This window comes from Lineus longissimus, chromosome 1 (assembly GCF_910592395.1).
Source record: "Lineus longissimus chromosome 1, tnLinLong1.2, whole genome shotgun sequence".
Taxonomy (NCBI): Eukaryota; Metazoa; Nemertea; class Pilidiophora; order Heteronemertea; family Lineidae; genus Lineus; species Lineus longissimus.
Window position 1 is genome coordinate 16,261,244 of NC_088308.1, and position 20,828 is coordinate 16,282,071.

Below are 20,828 nucleotides of genomic sequence, written 5' to 3' on the forward strand. Positions count from 1 at the left end.
GTACAAACAGGAATTTCTGGTGATCAGTTAGAAAGGATTCTAGGGACCTTATCGCACAAGAAGCGTTATGTTCAGATACCGAAATTCAAAGGTGATGTCGAGTTGTTTGACCAGTGGAAACAACTGGTAGAGACTGAATTAGAAAAACCAGGCTATAGCGAGGTGGAAAAGACCCACATAGTCATATCATTAGTTGATGGAGAGGTATCCAAACTCATCAGTGGACTAAAGGATCCAAGTTCAGATGACATCCTTGAGTTTTTGGAGAATAGGTACGGAGATGTGTTGACAAAGATCCAGAAGGCAGTGAACGAGATTGCTGCAGTGCCTGCTGTCAGTTCGCCCTCAGCAAAGGATCTTGATTCTCTCTACAACCTGCTTAATTCCAACTGGAATTACATCATGAAACGAACAGAAGATGACAAACACGTGGTAAGGGCAAGCTGGATCTTTACAGCCCTTGTCCGACCAAAACTGCCAAAGGGACTTCTCAAAAAATGGGATGGAGAGATAATCAAAGAGGAGAAGTCGATGGGGACGACGTCGGAATTACCGATACGTTTCGACACTCTTTTGGAGAAGCTGCAAGATGCCGTCAAGGTTGCGAGGCGAACGGAGCCAAGCAAACGAGATAAACCCGAGAAGGAGAAGGAGAAAGAGAAGAAGTGGGTTAAGGATTACCAGAAGGAATCTAAGAAGCCTACAGGTCATGCTCTTCAGATATCTCAGAGGACACCGAAACCCAACAAGGAGGAATCGTGCATATTCTGTCAACTTAGGCACTTCTCATCAAGTTGTCCAACAGTGAAGTCGATGCCTGTGTCAGAGCGAGTTGAGAAAGTGAAAGCGTCAAAGGCATGTTTCAACTGCTTGCGGACTACTCACTTTGTGGATGCATGTCGGTCATCTAGCTGTAAAAATTGCTCGAGGAAGCATCACACACTCTTACATTTCGACAAGCAAGGAGGAAACAAGACTGGGAGCAACCAGGAAACATCGAGCGAAAAGGAGACAAGTGGAGATGGTAACAAGCCTGAGGAGACCGTGAAATCACCCCACTACTTCGTGAAAGCCAGAGAGACAGATGGTGAAGTACTGTTACAGACAGGCCTAGCGAAATTGGAGTCGAGGAATGCAGTCGCACATGGACGAGTTCTCTTTGACTCAGGGAGTGGAGCCACATTTGTCAGCAAGCGAATGGCAAGGAGTTTGCAGCTGCATGGTCAACCAGTTGCAGCAGAGTTTACCTTAGCAGGAGGAAAGGTCATGACACTTGATACCCAACGAGTCAAGTTTCATTTGTCGAGCATACTACCCAAATGGAAGGGAGAGACGTTCGAAATCATCGCCTATGTTCTAGAAAATCCATGTGCTGATATCAATGAAGTCAATGAGGATTTGTCAAAGATTGAACAGCTGAGAGACCTCCAGATAGCTGATGAGTTCCCGAGAAAACGTCAATCGGTGGATGTTCTGTTAGGAATCCAGGATTCAATGAAAATCTTACAGGATAAGAGAGTCTTTGGATCAGGAAACAGTCTTTCAGCGCAGAGGAGTCACATTGGTTGGATCGTGTCCGGAACCTGTCCCGCTGATCAGGAAAGCCACACAACGTTGCCAGTCAATCATTCAACATTTCAACTGTCCAGCGAGATAGACATCGCGACCAAGCACTGGGAGACGGAGCACATAGGGATCCTACCAAATGAGAAAAACCAGCACCTCTCAGAGCTTGAGACTGAAGCCCTGAGACAGCACAAGGAGAAAACAATCAAGATCAAGGATGGTTATGAGACAGGATTGTTGAAACATCCGGAGTGGAAGGATAAAATTCTGAAATCAAACAAACAACAAGCAATGAGGAGACTTGGTAGTCTGGAGCAGAGACTGAAAAAGGATCCTACATTGTCAGCGAGATACCAGGAGCAAATCAATGAGTTGATCAAGAAAGGTCGAGCGGAACGAGTGAGTGAGGAAAAGGAGCCGGAGGATCGTAGTGTGTGGTACTTGCCCCATCATCCAGTAGTGAGAGAGGACAAGACGACAACAAAGGTTAGAATCGTCTTCGATGGATCGATGAGAGGCCGGGATGGAGTATCACTCAACGACACCTTATTACCAGGACCTGCCCTGCAACCTGACCTTCCTGGAGTTTTGATGCGATTCAGGCGCCACAGAATTGCATTGATAGCGGATATCGAAAAGATGTTCCTCCAGGTAAGTATGAACGAGATAGATCGAGATAGCCAGAGATTCCTATGGAGAGACTTGGACACGGATAAGGAGCCGGAAGTTTTCAGATTGACCACAGTCACCTTCGGATTAACGTCTTCGCCATTCTCAAGCATCAAAACTGTGCTAGATCATGTCGCGGCACATCGTGAGGAGTACCCAAAAGCTGCTGCAGAGATTGAGGAGAATATCTTCGTGGATGATATTTTGAGTGGAGATGAGGAGGATAATGAGGTGGCGGAGTTGGCAGTTGGACTGAAGGAGATTCTGAGCCCGGAATGGAACATGAGGAAGTTTCTATCCAACAAACCAGGAGTTTTGTCAGGTCTTGCCAAGGAAGACATCGCGTCGGAGCTCACAGAGAAGATGGTTGGCGAAGAGATCTCAACAAAGGCGCTGGGAGTCAGATATCGACCCAAGGAGGATGTTCTCATGTTCTCATTTGTTGACAAAATGGAGGATGTGGAGATCGAGACCAGGAGAAGTGTGTTGAAACAACTCCATCGGATTTATGATCCACTTGGCATGCTATCGCCCTTTGTACTCAAGGCTAAGCAAATTTTCCAACAATCATGGGTCACAACTGGAGGATGGGACGACGCGCTACCATCGGAGATAGAGGAGGAGTGGAAACGCTGGAAATCTGAAGTGACACTACTGGACAGCATCAAGATACCGAGGTGTATTGTGCCTGCTGACTTCCAGGATCCAGTATATTTCCTACACGGCTTTGGAGATGCATGTGAGACATCATACGGAGGATTGGTCTATTTGACTAGCCAGGATTCAACTGAGAGACGTCACGTTGCTCTACTCAGCTCAAAGACCAGAGTAGCACCCCTGGGAAAGAGGAGGAGCATCCCGGAACTGGAGCTCATGGCATCACTGGTGACAGCAAGGTTAACAAAGTATGTGGAAAGAGAGCTCAAGCTTCCGATTGCTTCAGTGAATTGCTGGACAGATTCCAAGGTTGTCACACACTGGTTAAGCAAGCCACCATACAAATGGCAAACATTTGTCGCAAACAGAGTAGCTGAGATTCAGAACTTAGTGCCACCCTGCAACTGGAGACATGTTCCAGGAAAATGGAACCCTGCGGATCTTTGTTCCCGAGGACTTACTGCTGAGAATCTGGTTGAATCTTCATTGTGGTGGAATGGTCCATCCTTCCTGACTGAAAGTGAAGAACAGTGGCCAGAACAAGAGAAGAGCAAGAAGGAGGATGAGGAAATAGCTGACTCGAAAGCCAAGCCCAAACTTCGTCAGATTGGTATTGCTGCTGTAGCCAAGACGGATATTGCTGCTGCTGAGAAATACATTGAGAAATTCTCATCATACCAGAAGTTCATCAGGGTAATGAGCAGAGCGAGGAGTTGGATTAGGATCCATAGGTCCCGAAAGGAGGGGAGAGATCAAAACGAGGGGAGAGATCAAAACGAGGGGAGAGAAACTGACAAGGAGAAAAGCATTCCAGGAACAACTCTCAATGACAGACGTCAGGAGGAGCTGCACTGGATCAGATGGGCTCAATCGCTCAAGTATCAGGAGGATATTGAGGAATTGAAAGCCGGACGACAAGTCACCATGGAGAGTAAACTGGCTCCATTGAGCCCAGAGTGGGACGAGAAGGATCAAGTGATGCGAGTGGGAGGTCGTCTTCATTACGCCCCATTGCCGGAGGAAACTAAGCATCCCATCATCTTGCCTGCTCACAACCGATTTGTGGATAAGTTAGTTCTGTACTACCACCAGATTAACCTACACACAGGACCAGCACAAACCCTGGCTTTCTTGAGAAACAAGTACTGGCTTATTCATGGGAGACAGGAAGTGAGACGCATTCTTCACAAGTGCAAGGCTTGTAAGGATCCAGAGGAGATTGAGCAAAAGATGGCGCCGCTGCCTGTGGAAAGAGTGAGCATGAGTCTTCCTTTCACGCACATAGGATTAGACTATGCAGGACCTTTATACGTAAAGATGTCCAGAGATGAGACAACGAAGGCTTACATTCTGATCTTCACGTGTATGGTGACTAGAGGAGTGCACCTGGAACTCACACCAGATCTTACTACAGAAGAGTTCATGGCTGGGCTGCAGCGCATGATGAATCGCAAAGGGAAATGTGTATTCATTCTCTCTGACAACGCAAAGACATTCAAAAAGGCAGACACCTTGCTGAGGATTCTTTACAAACAGAAGAATGGAAAGAACAAGCTTAATGAGGAGATAACAGGAAAGGGAATAACATGGCGTTTTATCACGGAGAGAGCCCCATGGCACGGAGGATTCTATGAGAGACTCGTGCAAAGCGTCAAGAAACCACTGAGGAGAGTGCTTGGGAAAGCACACCTGACATACCTTGAGATGCAGACTGTACTCTCGGACATCGAAGCACAACTGAATTCTAGACCCCTGACTAGTGTCTCTGCAGACAAAGAGGATTGGTCGCCTATCACTCCAGGACACCTGATGATTGGCCGGAGCCTACAAGTTCTGCCTGATGCCTCATTGGCAGGCCATACTACCGTCGCAGTGAGCAAGAGATGGGCCTATAATCAGCACCTGTCAAGGATCTTTTGGAATCGATGGACGAAGGAGTATTTGACTGAGCTGAACCAACTGAGGAAGTGGACTGAGGTTCGAGATAACCTTCATGAGGGAGACGTTGTTCTAGTCGCTGAGGACAACACCAGGAAGCTGGATTGGAAGCTTGGAAGAGTGGAGGAGATCTTTCCAGGACGAGACGGTCTTGTGCGCTCAGTACTGGTGAAGACGAAATCGGGATTGATGAGACGTCCAGTACAGAAGCTGAGGCTATTGGAGACCACCATTGTGCCAGAGGATGTTGAAAGCGATTCAGATCCAGATTAGCCAATGTTAGTGGAGTATTGTGACTAGAGACATTCTATGAGCATTGAGAACTACAACATATACAAGAAAATACAACTAAGGGTTTCGTTCACTTAGTAAATACTTTATTCGAATTGTGGAGTACGAGTAGAGAGAATAGTTCAAGCGATATTTGCCAGTTGGTATTTCGCATAATTCGTTTCAATATTTTAGCCAGTGTTGCAGTAAGCGTGAAATTTTCGGTGCTCAGATTTCAGAGGGGAGTATGTCGCATTGGGACAACCTGTATAAGTTTAGTTTTTTGGGACACACTGTAGTTCAAGGTAATTAGCATAGGTGGCAGCACTGGGGGGAGTGTGTTGAGAAAAAATGATGGAGGACATCTGAGATGCTGTGAGCACATGAAGAAAAGAAACCTGAATATTATGATGAGAAGATGAATATAGACAGTTTTATTGAATTACAAGAGTTAGAGTTGAGTAATTATACAGTCCTACCCCGACAAAAACCTCCCGGTATCCGCCAGGGGAGAGAGCGTTTGTTTTTGTCCTATAAGGAGGGAAATAAACGAGAGATAGCGGCCGCCACTATTTCAAGGTGGATTGTGGAGACTATTCGTCTTTCCTACAACACCTTGAAGACTTCCTCTGATCTTCGTGCGCTAGCTAACATCTCAGCGCACGAAGTTAGAGCACTAGCCACCTCCTGGGCTAACTACCGAGGAGTTGCTCTTCAAGAAGTCGTTTCCGCTGCATGTTGGAGTAATCACTCCACATTCTCTCGTTTCTACCTACGAGACGTTTCTTCCCTCGTAGATGGCATGCACACAATCGGCCCGATTGTGTCTGCGGGGCATGTTGTTTGATCCTGGCTAGATCAAAAAAGGGGGGGGAAGCCCGATTGAAGAGTCAAACGCGCATCTTGCGCCATTTTTGATATGCCCTATCTTCAACATCCAGGCAACCCCTAGTAGACTAGAAAGGACGCAATTTCTTATTGTTGTTTAGCAATAATTCATTCTACACCCTTCAACATGCCTTACTTGCTCTAAGCTCTGTTGCCGGAAAGAAGATGGTTTTATTACGCAATTCTAGCGCTTTCCGGAGAATGGGTCTATTACTCTCTATAATATGATTGTAATACCGAGATCAAAATACCGGTCCTCCGGTTCTCCCCATTTCTTTCCCCTGGCGGTCCTCCTTAGCTAATATGCCGGTGGTGCCTCCTGGATGGAACAACAGCTCAGCCTTAGGTAAGTCCTCGTTTCCCACCTCCAATAGGTTGCTGGGATTCGATGCAAAAGTGTTCCATAGGTAAGTTTGAATGACACAAAATGCCCATTTCCTTACAAGAAATGGCCATTTTGTTAGTTCATACTTACCTATGGAACACGGCCCTCCCGCCGTCCCCACAAACGGGACATACTCTTTATTAACGCTCAAGAGTAAAGACTAAATATGGCGGCATGAGATCGGCGCGATCTCGCGGGATCGGTCAGGGCGCCGCCTGGCGGCCGAGCTGTTAACTCAGTTCTCCCTTTAGAAAATTAAAGGGATACTCTTGTGTTTGAGCCCAAATGGAGTAACATGCAAAAGTGTTCCATAGGTAAGTATGAACTAACAAAATGGCCATTTCTTGTAAGGAAATGGGCATTTACCAGGTTTCAACAAAATTGCATGTACGATAACTGCACTACAGCATTGTGTATAACTGCATTTCTATTTTCCTGACCGATGATTGAAACAAACGAGTGACCCCTTTAAGAAGAAATCACTTGTTAACTGGCCTCCATATATTAGGCCTTCTCACATAGAATCTTGCTGTTAATTAGAGGCCTGAATATCGACTTTAGTATAAACATGGTTAACTTTGTATTGAATATTAACAGTGTTGTCAAAAATGTCGATTTCCTCAAGAGCCCTATGAATTTTATCATGTTGTAATCTTGTTTGCGCTGTAGCCTTGTCCTGTCAGTATGATAACGTTAGTCTCATAGCATAATTGCCTAAGTCATATTTTGGCCAAAATGTGAAAATTTTATGTCTTTGTCACTTTTCTGTGTTATTCAAGCATTGTTTACTTATTTAATGGTTTTAAAAATGTTGAGACATCTTGTTTTTGACTCTTTTACTTATCATTGTTGTCGGTCTTTTTCTTTCAGGGATTTCGAGCAGTTGGCTGTTGGTGTCCTAACAGAGTGTTACAACTCCGACAAGATGAAAACCCACCTTGCTCTCATCCGAGTGCTAGAGAAACTCGGTGGCTCCACCTGTCTAAATATAGCGGACACCGGTGAGCACATGGAGTTCATGGGTAACACGGCCTGTCAGACAAGGCTTAACAAGATCTGGAAAGGCAACATGGCCCTCTACACATCGACTTTAAAGGTTAGTCAACTTTCAGAACCATTTCGGTTCAGATTGATAATGTCCTGTGTCATCAGCAAAAATTGAAAATATCACAACAAAGTTTCCCTTTGTAGACAAAAGGACTACATCAGTGAGTGACACTTTCGTTGATGTTGATGATGTCACATGATTTTTGGTGCGGAATTCAAGTCTTTAAGACCTGGTTGAAGGTGTGTTCAAGTTTACAGTTCATGGGTGGTGAGCCGGTCCAGATGTTAATACTGGTTGTTTCTTTCCATTTTTGGCGTCACTTATTGGTCTCTGCAGTTGATTCCAATTTGCTACTGTTAGCAATGCAGCTGATTTCAAAAATTTCTCAAGAACAGAGTTCTGATTTTCATTGCTCGCTACAGCCATTTCAACTAATCTCAGGCACTGCCCAACATTGCTGTGCCTGGGCGTTGTGTTTAAAAACAAGTTATACGACAAATTTATTGTAAATGCTACACAGTTTTTGACTGACGCCCTGTGTTGTTTTAGTGAACACCACCAGGTAGGACAAGAAAGGACTTGTGGTTCTTGCCAGTATTTCTTGTATTGGACACTGAATGTCCTGTTGTACGATTTAGACATGGTGATCTCCATGTCTGCTACTCTACTCCCAAATCCATAAAAGTGTTGTGATACACCACACCTTCCGCTGTGTTATCTTTCAGGTTGTTGTGGCTTGCTTCATCCCATTCATTATCCCTTGGATCAAGTTCACCAGAGGTGACAGTGGCTTAGGGAAAGTGCTCGGCTATAAAGATGAGCATTTTCTCTTTGAATCAGGTAGAAGGGTGGCTCCAAGCAGGTGAGCATGTCGAAAGTCATCTTGTCTAATCGTGTTTATTAGGGGAACCAGAGGCATAGTGGTCAGAGCACCGGGCTCATGATCATAACGTCAATTTGACTCGGGACCAGAGCTGTTTTTTGTTTGTGTCCTTGAGCATGACACTTCACCATAAAATTGCTCAATCCTTCGAATGAGACATAAAGCCGAGGCTTTACCAGGTGTTATTACTAGGGTATGCAAAGACCTCACCAAGTGAGAATTTCTTGCAGAGGGAACAGTGGCAAAGCATTAGTCATTGCCAGGCTCACAATGAGGAGGTCATGGTTTTAACCTGTGGAAGGATCACTGCTGTTATATCTCCGTTTCCTTGAACAGGATCCCCAAAGCATTCTAAAAAAATCTGGCACTACAGGGAAAAAAAGCCTAAAATGGCCTGAAAAATTGTCAGTATTTTGCTGAATGAATGAATGAATGTAGTATATGTTAATTAGTTTGTCTCCATTTGAAGTGAAGAGATCTTTGAGAGCGGTGCTCTTGAGGTGGTTGATGACGACGAAGATGATGATGACGAACATGACAACAGGCGTGCATCCAAAAAGTTGTTCACGGTCTCCTTCAGTGGACATACCAACTCAAGAACGAAACGTATCAACGTGTGCCGGGCTATTCTCTACTTCTACACTGCTCCAATTACCAAATTCATTTTCACATCAGTAAGTTGTCCATCAGAAAATAAGAGCATATCAGAGATGTATTCTTTTCTTTTCGTCAATCAAATGTAACCTTTTCAGACAACGTTTTTGAATCACATACACTCCAAATCAAAATTGACATCCCGTAATTCGCGTCTTTGGTGCGTTAGTGGCACATTACCCACGCGCTACTAAGCGCATAGGTCGCGTTTAATATACGTGAAATAGAGAGAGATTAGCACGTCACTGGTGTGTCATTGGTGCACAACACAGCACGTACGATGCGTGTCACTGACGCGAAGCAGGACGGATGTCATTTGTGGCTTGGACTGTAAGCAGTAATATTTTGGATTTTGCTGTATATAATTGCAAATTTCATTCCTTCATTCAAATTGTCTATGAATTAGTCAATCAATCAATCAATCCATCAATCAATCTATCAACAAATTCTAATTTGACATTGCACCTTAACGAATAGAAGACCTAAAGTTTGAGGTGCTTTATATACACCAAAACAATTCCGTAAAAGATGTTGTTTAGAATATTTTGAAAATGTCTGTGGAATCAGGTGACTGGATGGTAAAAACTCTGTTTGTTACTGCTCACCGAATGTTATGCACTTTGTCCAAAGACAAAACATTTTGAAATTTCCTCTAAGAAAGTATGATTAAAGTATGTTGATGATACTCGGTGCTAATCTTTGCTACATGTATATATATTGAAAGGGTAAATCTTTTTTGTTTAAAACAACGATGGGCTAAAATGATGGTCTTAAACTCGAAGATTTAGGAAAAAAGTTGAATGCATAAGTTTTATTGCATTGTTTCATCACAAGCCAGTGAGAAACATCCCGACTGTCATGCATTTGCCTCACCACTATCGAGCTCCACAAGTGGGTGAATGATTTAGCGATCTCAAAACATTGCGGGTCAAGATGGTGAGAAAGGGCTATCATTTTTAGCTCAGCTGACAAGCTGAGCTATTCATATGAGTAAATGGTAGAATGAATGTCCGTCTGTCTGTCTGTCTGTCTGTCCGTTAAACAGGCACGTTTCAAAACTATGGCGGATAGGCGATAGATTTTCCCTATAAGCCATTTAGACCCTTCAGGACTCCTGAATAGACCAAGTGTGGGTCCGGCAGGATTAACAGTTTGGCCACCAGGGGGCAAAAAGCCTAAATCACAAAACAATTTTTTGGCGCTTTATTCAAGCAGATAGAAGCTTGAAATAAAGTTGAAAAGGACCGCATGCATGTAGGTCTTGAAACTACTAAGAGTAGTTTTGATTGATACTACCAGTTGGCGTTACTGAGCCAAAATCTGTGTTGACCTAGTTTAAGCTTGATTTGAATTTCCCGCTCTTGTATGACTCTGAAGGTTGTGGGTTCCAATCCCACTTCGGGTCAATTTTTTTTTTTTTTAAATTTTTACTTTTTTCACTTGTAAATACATTTTCTTTACTTTTTTGAATAATTTGGTGGGCGGCCATCTTGGTTTTTTTTTTCTATTTTAAAGCCTTTGCTGTATCCAGAGTGACATGAATTTTATGGTTGGTGTACAATAAGTCTCCTTTACATGATATCACATGGGCTTTCTATTTGACCTACTTTTCAAGGTCAGCCTGGCTCAGGCACTTAGATTTGACTAATAAGTGGCATATTTGTCACCATTTAAAAGTCTTTTTAATTTGGTATGTTTGCCTGATATATTGACAAAACTGAGGTTGAAAGAGATCTATCGGGTACTTTCCATGTTCATATATTTCAGCTGAGCGCCAGGCCCTGGGGCCTCTTGTTAAGTTCAGATTTAGTGTGTCCTTTCCTCTGCATTAGAACAACTGAGGAAGTGATGAATGGCTGATGCATCGGTGTTGGAATACTCAGCCTGTGACCGGTTACTTGATTTGCGAATTCATACGGTTCGTCTCTATTCATATTTATATTCTATTTCAGCTGACGTACATTGCCTTCCTGGCGTTGTTCAGTTACATGTGCTTGACAGATCTGAATCCAACTAGTTACCCAAACTCACCTGGTGTCCTTGAGATTCTGGTGTGGTGTTGGGCTGGAACAATGATTCTTGAAGAAGTTAGACAAGTAGGTATGATGCAGTAACCTCAGCCGGGAATACACCTTTGTCAAAATTAGAAATACAGTAGAACCTCTCTATTAAAGACACCCTCGGGACTGACAAGTGCTGTCGTTAATAGAGAGGTGTCGTGATTGGAGAGGTCAAACTTAATGAAATCACCCAATGTAGGACCAAAATTAGTGTCGTTTATGGGAATACACCTTTGTCAAAATTAGAAATACAGTAGAACCTCTCTATTAAAGACACCCTCGGGACTGACAAGTGCTGTCGTTAATAGAGAGGTGTCCTGATTGGAGAGGTCAAACTTAATGAAATCACCCAATGTAGGACCAAAATTAGTGTCGTTTATGTAAAGGTTGTCCTTAATAGGGAGTTGTCCGCTAAGGGAGGTTCTACTGTACACCTTTTATCTGTCAAATTTGGAATTGTGACGTTTTGTATCGTACTTGTAAAATTAATTTATGCAAACACAGAAGCTGCTGGTGAACTTTAATCCAATTTTCATAAGAATCTATGTCAAATTTGATGGTGGTACTCCAACATAGTTTTAAAAAAAAAAGAGTGGTGTGATAGTTTCACTAAATATTTGCTCCTGCCAGCATGAACACGCAAACTCATGTTTCTTCTCTTTCAGATTTTGACTAAGGATCCGCGTTCCGTGCAGTATAAACTGAAAGGTTGGTTCGACCAGTCGTGGAACAGAGCTGATCTTGTCATGTACCTCCTGTTCATCACATCCGTGGTCCTTCGCTTCACTCTCGATGATGATAAGTTTGTGTACGCTAGGACTGGCTATGCTGTGACACTGGCATTGTTCTACCTGAGGTTTATGCAGGCCTTCTATGTCAACAAAGAAATCGGACCAAAGGTCATCATGATCAAAAGAATGGTAAGGAATGAATTTCTTGCCGTTATTTCACCGCACAATTTTATTTGAATAAAAAGTTAACACACTCAAACATACTATTTCAGAGTTCTCAGTTGCATTGAATAGGGATGGGGTATGAAGCGTGTCATTTTATGCTATAAAGAAGGCCAAAAGTAGTACATGTATGTGCCTCTGGTGTGTTAGGGGGTGGGGCTTTTCACCACAGAGTACATTGTTGACCTATAATCTTCCTATTTCTACTTGCAGTTGTACGATGTAGCATTCTTCTTGGTCATCTTCCTTGTGTTTGTCCTGTGTTACGGTGTAGCCACACAGATGCTTCTCTACCCAAACAGTCTTCCCTCTTGGCAGCTACTCAAAGATGTTGTCTACATTCCGTATTGGCAGATGTACGGAGAGCTTTTCATAGAACATGTTGAAGGTGAGTCAAATTTTGAATTCAGAGCAGAGTTCCACTTGGACATTATTAGCTCTATAAACAATATTGGGTGCTTTGTAATGTAAGGTAGGAGGAAACCTGAGACCCTGGAGACCTATGCTGTCGAAGAAAGTCACCAATTCTATCATAAAACTGCAACCGAGCAGGAATCGAACCCAGAACCTCTGAGATGTTGGGCGTAAATAATTCCACAGTGCCACTCTGACATTCAAACATTCTGCCCATGCTTCTGCAGGGTGGCAAGTTATCTGTGTACACCCAAAATCAGGGATAGCGTAAATATGCACCCCAGGGTGCCTTGAAAACATACCTGGATGCTTATCAATTATAACTGACTTCCAGGACGTTAAACAAAAATCGTCTCAGTTTAATTCCTAGGACATGTGGAAGGCGCATGTTCATTTCAACTTTTTTGAAGAGAAGTATTTTGTAAAAATGTTTACCCAAATGATTGCCATATTCAACAGGTGTTTTTCCTGCTGCAAAATATTAAGAATACCCTTCACTTGTCCATCTGCTGAACTGGCAAGTTCTTGATAACGTTATCATTTGTCTGTTCGACAACAAATTTGTAAAAACTTTTTAAAGAGACAACTTCCCCTTATCATCAAAAGGTTTACAAAATCCTCCGTATCTCAAGTTTTATCAATCGGAATTCAGTGAGGTCTGCAACAAAGTGTACTTGGAATTATCACGGCCCAATTTTCTAATTTGCTAAGATACAACCTTAACCTCTCTCGAGAACATAAAGCTACAATTTTGGTGACGTGATCTGAAACGGTTCATCTGCTCAAGAAGTACCTGTGTCAAATGTTTCCAGATGAGACGATGCTTGGATTCACCATGTTTACAACCCTTTGCAGGCATTCTGAGAGAGATTTTTCATGACTTGCATGTAATGTGAATATATATCATTCTTCCCCAGGTCAAGCAGATGTGACCACGTGTTCAAGAAATCGGTCCGTTTGGATAAACGATCCCAACTATGCTCAGTGTCCCGAGGCGAATGCTGCTACACCTCTCATGTTTGCTATCTACATGCTGCTGACCAATGTCCTCCTGCTCAATCTGCTGATTGCCATGTTCAGGTAAAGAATGAAGTTAGCAATCTGCACATCAAGCAAGTCCGCAAATCTGATAGGCCTGTATCGTATCTTGTAAATTAATTTAACCTCTTGAATCCAGGTGACCAACCAGTCGGTTATTTTGAAATAACGTTTTTTCCCAACGACCGATAGATCCGTCTCAGTGATATTTTTATTCCCTTGAGCTGGGACGCTAGTTTATTGCTTGTTTTAGCATGTTTGATGTACAGTAGGGTCAGTTAGGGCATGCCTGGGTAGATGATGGCTCGGTACCAGACTTTGGCTTTTGTGTGCGGGCGCTATACAACGTGAAAGTCAGGCCCAATTTCACAACCACGTGACCACCCTGGGATTCCGGGATTTTCAAGTTTTGGGATTCAAGAGGTTAAATTCATGTACATTCCTGGGGCTTTGCTGGTGGACTGAAGTTTTAAAAAATGTTTGCCATCAAAATTTGTAGCTTCTTCTTCTGTATTAGCACTTGCTGTTTGAAGTCCTTCTCCAAGAAGTATTGCACTATAAGGGATTTAGGTGCAATTTTGGTCCAATTGGATGGAATCTGTTACCATAAGCTGTGTACCCATCAGTGCTTTCAGTTTTTAGTCCTGAAATTTGTAGATGTTGGTAAAATAGTACCCGGTAGTGTAAGTTAACAGTGGCACTGTAAGCATTGTCAAACGTTTCCTTTAAAGGGGTAATTCGTAATTACTTGTGGTCCAGTTAAAATAGAAATCCACTAATACAGAATGCCGTAGTACAGTTATTGTGAATACAAATTTGTTTAAACTTGGTATTCATAGTATTTGTATATCAGTCTACACAACGGTAATGTTGAAATTTGTATTTAGTACGTGTTTCCGCAATTGGACATTTTAAAATTCAATTACAAATTCAACATTTTTAGCTCACCTCTTAGCAGAGGTGAGCTTATCCCATACCGTGGCGTCCGTTGTCGTCGTCGTCGTCGTCGTCGTCGTCGTCGTCGTCGTCGTCGTCGTCGTCGTCGTCGTCGTCGTCGTCGTCGTCGTCGTCCGTCGTCCGTTAGCAGGGCACGTTTCGTAACTGTTAAAGCTATTGAGTTGAAACTTGGTACACATGTACCCTTATGTAATGACACCTTGGAGACCAAGTTTCGGTCCGATTCGTTTCATGGTTTGGCCACCAGGGGGCAAAACGTTAAAAGTGAAAATATGCAATATCTCCCTTAATAGTAGTCGGGAAATTTTGAAAAAAATATGGTAGGTACTTCTAGCAAAGGTGCATCATATATCCTCCGGGTTTTTGATTTGACCTCCTTTTCAAGGTCACAGAGGTCAAATGGTGTAAATTGGCCGTTAGGGTGTAACGATGGTACGTTTCTAAACTGCAATGACTATTGATACCAAATTTGGTACACATTTACCCCTTAGTCAGGTGATCTCAGGGACCGAAGTTTGGTCCAATATGATTCACCACTTGACCACCAGGGGGCAAAATCCAAAAACCTTAAAAATGTGATTATTCCTTAACTTCTTGCCCGATTGCCACCAATTTGATATCATGGGTACATCTAACCACCATACAGTATATGTCACACAGGTTTTTAATTTGACCTTCTTGTCAAGGTCACAGAGGTCAAATGGCGTAAATTCGCCGTCAGGCCGTAACTATGGCACGTTTCTTAACTGCAATGACTATTGATCACAAATTAAGTACACATGTACCCCTTGGTCAGGTGATCTCAGGTACCGAAGTTTAGTGCGATCTGATTTGCCGTTTGGCCTCCAGGGAGGGGGCCAAATCCTAAATTCTTCAAAATGCCATTATTCCTAGTAATGACTTGCCCGATTGGCACCAATTTTATATCATATGTACATCTAATTCTAACAACCATTCAATGTGTCACCCGGGTCTTCTTTGATTTGACCTACTTTTCAAGGTCACAGAGGTCGAATGTACTGTAAATTGGCCATTTTGGGGAAATTGTAATTGCTTGGACCTACATCAAACCTAACACTACATGACACAATACCATGCTCTTTATCCATCTTTCCTCCACATGAGGTGAGCACAATGGCCCTGGCCATTTCATTAACGAATGGCGTAGGCCTTTACTAATCCATTAGGAATACTGAAGATCACTTAAATACCGTACTGAGTGAAAAGTACTAGTATTTCGGTCAAAAATACTGAAGAAAAGGAACTTTTAGGAAACAGTTCCTGACAGCCCTATACTGGAAGGTTGGGAGCTCTTCAAGAAAGAAAGAGCTGCTAAATCAGAAAACCAGAAAACCTGATCATTAAAAGATGAAATGAAATTGAAACATCAAATGGACACTCAATTGCTAACCTTGCATATTTGGCTACGCAAACAACAGGTTCACTGATAAGACAGGTCACAGTGACCCTTTCTTTGAATTGAAGAAACAAGAATATTCCTGCCAGGTTTGAAGTCGGACTACAGTATTTGAAGTTCAACCCTCACCCTCCCATGCCGACTTATCGGCAGTGAATATCAGTCCTGAACAGGCTAAAGGCTCCTCCTTTCACCGCTGACACAAAAGGGCCAGGAAATCAACAGGTTCACTGATAAGACAGGCCACAGTGACCCTTTCTTTGAATTGAAGAAACAAGAATATTCCTGCCAGGTTTGAAGTCGGACTGCAGTATTTGAAGTTCAACCCTCACCCTTCCATGCCGACTTATTGGCAGTGAATATCAGTCCTGAACATGCTAAAGTCTCCTCCTTTCACCGTCGTCACAAAGGGCTTGGAAATCCATTGGACGCACCATCATAAACGGGTGGTCAAACAAATTGCTCGACTGAAAGTTATTGAATGATGGCCTGAATTGATAGTGCCAACCTCAGGATCAGCTAACCCTTCTTCTACACAACATGCACTGTGCATTTGGGTCAAGTCAGCATCCCTGGAACCGTTACTCATTGAACACCTGGTCTTCCAATATGATGGCTTTCAGTGCGTGTCTCGTGCGACAAGCACGAGTGAGGGTAATGTGAGTGTTGTCACGACATGGACGCGTGGGAAAGGAAGGGAATGCAGGGAGACTACCGATAAAGTAACAGCCCTCCTGATGGCCGATCGGGGGGGAGTTTATTGGTGGTGAAGGATGGCTATATGCACAACGACGGTGGATCGGCATGCACCCTCCCAGCCATGAATCATTCTTGTTAATTCTCAAGTTGCAATGTTCCATGTGCTTCACAAGGATTATTGTAAAAAGTGTATGTGAACTACGTAAACCACTCAGGTGTACATTTGTAGCTTCAAATACAATCGAGTTCAAACCTGCTAAGAATATTTTTTGTTTTTGCTTCCTTGAAAACATCTCTGTGACCTTTGTCGTCGGTGAACTTGTGGAGTGGTTAGTGAATAGGCGTCTGAAGTTTCGAATCGTTCTGGTTGTTTAATGCTCAAGCTTTTGTATTCTTTTGATTAGGCCACTTGGCCACTTGGGATTCATGTATGCATTTCAGCTTTAATTTGCTTAAACTAATTTGACAGTTGATAATCTATTTCAGTTACACTTTCCAAAAAGTCCAGGATAATGCAGACCTGGTGTGGCGTTACTACAGATGCGCCCTCTTCTACGAGTACTTTGACCGTCCTGCGCTGGCTGCTCCCCTCATCATCTTCAGCCACATCTACAGGTTCTTCAGATACATCATATACCGCTGCTGTAGAGAAAACGGACAGGCAAATAATGACTTCAGTAAGTAGTGCTCTATCAACACGCTGGGGAATCAGCAGCACAATTCCCGAGGGCATATGCTGTGGTTTGCCTCGATTCAAGGTCGGTTTCCTGGAAATGTCATCCCCATTTGCCAACATTTTGCATCAAAATCACATTTAGATGGCTCGAAAATACTAAATAATAGTGTTTTTAGTGTTTTTTGGCGTGTGTTGGCCGAAGGCATTAGTTGAACTTAGAAATGGCGTGACGAGATCACATTTATCAAATAATAGTGGTGTTGCATATTAACACAAGATTATCCTCAGATAGAATAGGCCCTACCAATGCTGAAGAAACAGGGTATGCCACTTTATGGTGTCAACTAAAGCCAGCTGCCCAGTGCGGTGCAACCTTACAATTTGCAATCACACTATTACAGTTAGGTTAAAAGAGGTCAGTACCATTGGCCAGATCTATCTTAAAGAAACTTTGTCTGGCACACCTCAGGATTTTGAATAATTTACTAAAAAAATATGTAGTATTTACTTCATTTTATGCATACGATTGAAGTACTTACTTCTTTTGAGTGTAATGCTATTGGAGAAAATATCTTTGCTGCCTTTTCTAGTAGTAAATACTTTTAAGTAAAAGGTTTTACTTCAACTAAATGCATATAAATGGTAGTAAATACTCCAAAGTTCAAGTAAAAAGTATTTACTAGTTTTTAGCTCACCTCTTAGCAGAGGTGAGCTTATCCCATACCGTGGCGTCCGTCGTCCGTCGTCGTCGTCCGTCGTCCGTCAGCAGGGCACGTTTCGTAACTGTTAGAGCTATTGAGTTGAAACTTGGTACACATGTACCCTTATGTAATGACACCTTGGAGACCAAGTTTCGGTCCGATTCGTTTCATGGTTTGGCCACCAGGGGGCCAAACGTTAAAAGTGAAAATATGCAATATCTCCCTTAATAGTAGTCGGGAAATTTTGAAAAAAATATGGTAGGTACTTCTAGCAAAGGTGCATCATATATCCTCCGGGTTTTTGATTTGACCTCCTTTTCAAGGTCACAGAGGTCAAATGGTGTAAATTGGCCGTTAGGATGTAACGATGGCACGTTTCTAAACTGCAATGACTATTGATACCAAATTTGGTACACATTTACCCCTTAGTCAGGTGATCTCAGGGACCGAAGTTTGGTCCAATATGATTCACCACTTGACCACCAGGGGGCAAAATCCAAAAACCTTAAAAATGTGATTATTCCTTAACTTCTTGCCCGATTGCCACCAATTTGATATCATGGGTACATCTAACCACCATACAGTATATGTCGCACAGGTTTTTAATTTGACCTTCTTGTCAAGGTCACAGAGGTCAAATGGCGTAAATTCGCCGTCAGGCCGTAACTATGGCACGTTTCTTAACTGCAATGACTATTGATCACAAATTAAGGACACATGTACCACTTGGTCAGGTGATCTCAGGTACCGAAGTTTGGTGCGATCTGATTTGCCGTTTGGCCTCCAGGGAGGGGGCCAAATCCTAAATTCTTCAAAATGCCATTATTCCTAGTAATGACTTGCCCGATTTTATATCATAGGTACATCTAATTCTAACAACCATTCAATGTGTCACCCGGGTCTTCTTTGATTTGACCTACTTTTCAAGGTCACAGAGGTCGAATGTACTGTAAATTGGCCATTTTGGGGAAATTGTAATTGCTTGGACCTACATCAAACCTAACACTACATGACACAATACCATGCTCTTTATCCATCTTTCCTCCACATGAGGTGAGCACAATGGCCCTGGCCATTTCATTATGCATATCACCCAATACCAAGGCCATTCGTGTGCTCATGCTCAGGAACTCTTTAGTGCATTATGTTATTCAATTATTTGCATTGCTTCTTCTAACGTGTAAAGGGTTGCTATCAAAGTGGTAACCTGAAGCACTGTGGCTGTCAGAGAGGTAACCTGAAACACTGCGCAGCCATATCTATCTGAAAAGTATTTACTACTAGAAAAAGCAGCAAATGCATCCTATACATGTAACATTATACTCAAAAGTAGTCAATACTTAGAGGAAGCCATATCTGTCTTCTTTATATTAGTCTTGCCATTATTAAATTTTGTAAGAGGCAGAGTTCTATGTTGGTGCTGACGAAATTCTCATAATGTGCGGCAGTTTGTTTTCACACAAATTGATGTCCAAACTCCATTTACTTTTGCAGAGGTGGCTCTATCAGAGGAAGACAATGATAAGGTGGCCGAGTTTGAAAAACTCGCTATGAATAACTACCTCCTGAAGGCTGAACTGCAGGAAAGAGAACACATCAATGCCAGGGTGGCAAATACGGGTGATAGGTAAGTCGGTATGAGGGGCCATCTTGAATGAATTGATTGAGTGAAGGGAGAAGGTTGCTGTGCCATGATTGTCCATTATGACATTATCAGATTTATAGACGATATTTCATGGTTAGGCTATCTAGATTGTCATAGAAGGGAACCGAAGACTCTGGTAGAAACAGGCACTGTCAGATTTATGACAGTCAACCTTGGCTGCCTGTTGTTGCGCACGCTCCAGATTAGATGCCAGTATGGCCTGTGCGATCTGTCTTAAGTCAGGTTTGATTTTGTCTCAGTTCTGGTTGCCATTTCTTGGCTGACAATCTCAGACTACCCGGTGTGATATCAGAGCTCTCTCCTAGACTGGTTGTCTACCAGGGCTAATATGAGGAGGCCTGTCTCCCCCAGCTGAGTTAGAAAGCTCAATTGAATTTCAGCTAAAGCATAGCGGCGCACTCTGTCACCCTTTTTTCAAAAAGAAAATGCCCTGTCTTTTTCAACAACAAAAATGGTCGATTTTTCAATTAAAAGTAGAAATTGCCGCGTTGAAAAATCCTCTTTTTTGGCCGAAAATTGCTCCTGCCTTTTCAGAGTTCGAAGTTGCCCTGCCTTTTTGAAATTCTGGCTGAAACACTACTCAACCTGTAAATATCGAACGCGCAATGTCAGAGGTGAAAGGTACTGATGTCACTTATGATTGGTCTTGCCACTGGTCTATCCAACTGCCCCATGAATACTTGGCAGATTTCCTAATTTTGCGAACCACTTTCTTTCAGGCTTGAACGGGTGATTGATGAGCTTGAAGAGATTAAAGATAACATGAGTTTTAAAGATAGGGAGGACAAGGATGATGACGATGATGATGATGCAAAGAAGAAGGACTACATCAACATGAGGTATGCATTCAGCTGCATGACTTCCCAACAAAATGCTGCTGGTATTTCATGCTTCCATCGGTTTGACTTGGTATAAACCTCATAAATTTTTATGATTTGAAATGGAATAAAAGTTTAGTACAACCTCCCTTAGTGGACACCTCTCTATTAAGGACACCCTCTCTATTAAGGACAGTACTTTTGGTCCCAAATTGATTGTTTCTATTCAATTTGTCCTCCCTAATCAGGACACCTCTCTATTAAAGACAGCACTTGTCAGTCCCCAGGGTGCCCTCAATAGAGAGTTTCTACTGTATGTTTTGTTGCAAATTAGGAGGAAGAAAATGTGCATCCTTTAATGATTGATAACTCTTAAGGTCAAAAACACGCTTTTGATTGCACATTTGAATTTTATCGATAAACACCCCAGAAAACCAGTAAGATCTTCAACCTGAAGTATTTAAATGCAAC

The 20,828-nt window shown here is 42.7% G+C and overlaps 1 protein-coding gene across 4 annotated transcripts in view; it reads left to right on the top strand.

The window, feature by feature from the left end:
* LOC135488812 (transient receptor potential cation channel subfamily M member-like 2) overlaps nt 1–20,828 on the top strand; it is a 63,701-nt gene that overhangs the window by 37,650 nt on the left and 5,223 nt on the right. For all 4 annotated transcript variants that reach the window (XM_064773704.1, XM_064773719.1, XM_064773712.1 and 1 more), the window contains exons 17-26: nt 7,244–7,469; nt 8,147–8,283; nt 8,774–8,978; nt 10,911–11,054; nt 11,684–11,938; nt 12,185–12,359; nt 13,303–13,465; nt 16,983–17,173; nt 19,368–19,500; nt 20,259–20,378. In XM_064773704.1, coding sequence (XP_064629774.1) covers nt 7,244–7,469; nt 8,147–8,283; nt 8,774–8,978; nt 10,911–11,054; nt 11,684–11,938; nt 12,185–12,359; nt 13,303–13,465; nt 16,983–17,173; nt 19,368–19,500; nt 20,259–20,378 — 1,749 coding nt within the window. The remainder of the gene's footprint in view (nt 1–7,243; nt 7,470–8,146; nt 8,284–8,773; nt 8,979–10,910; nt 11,055–11,683; nt 11,939–12,184; nt 12,360–13,302; nt 13,466–16,982; nt 17,174–19,367; nt 19,501–20,258; nt 20,379–20,828) is intronic.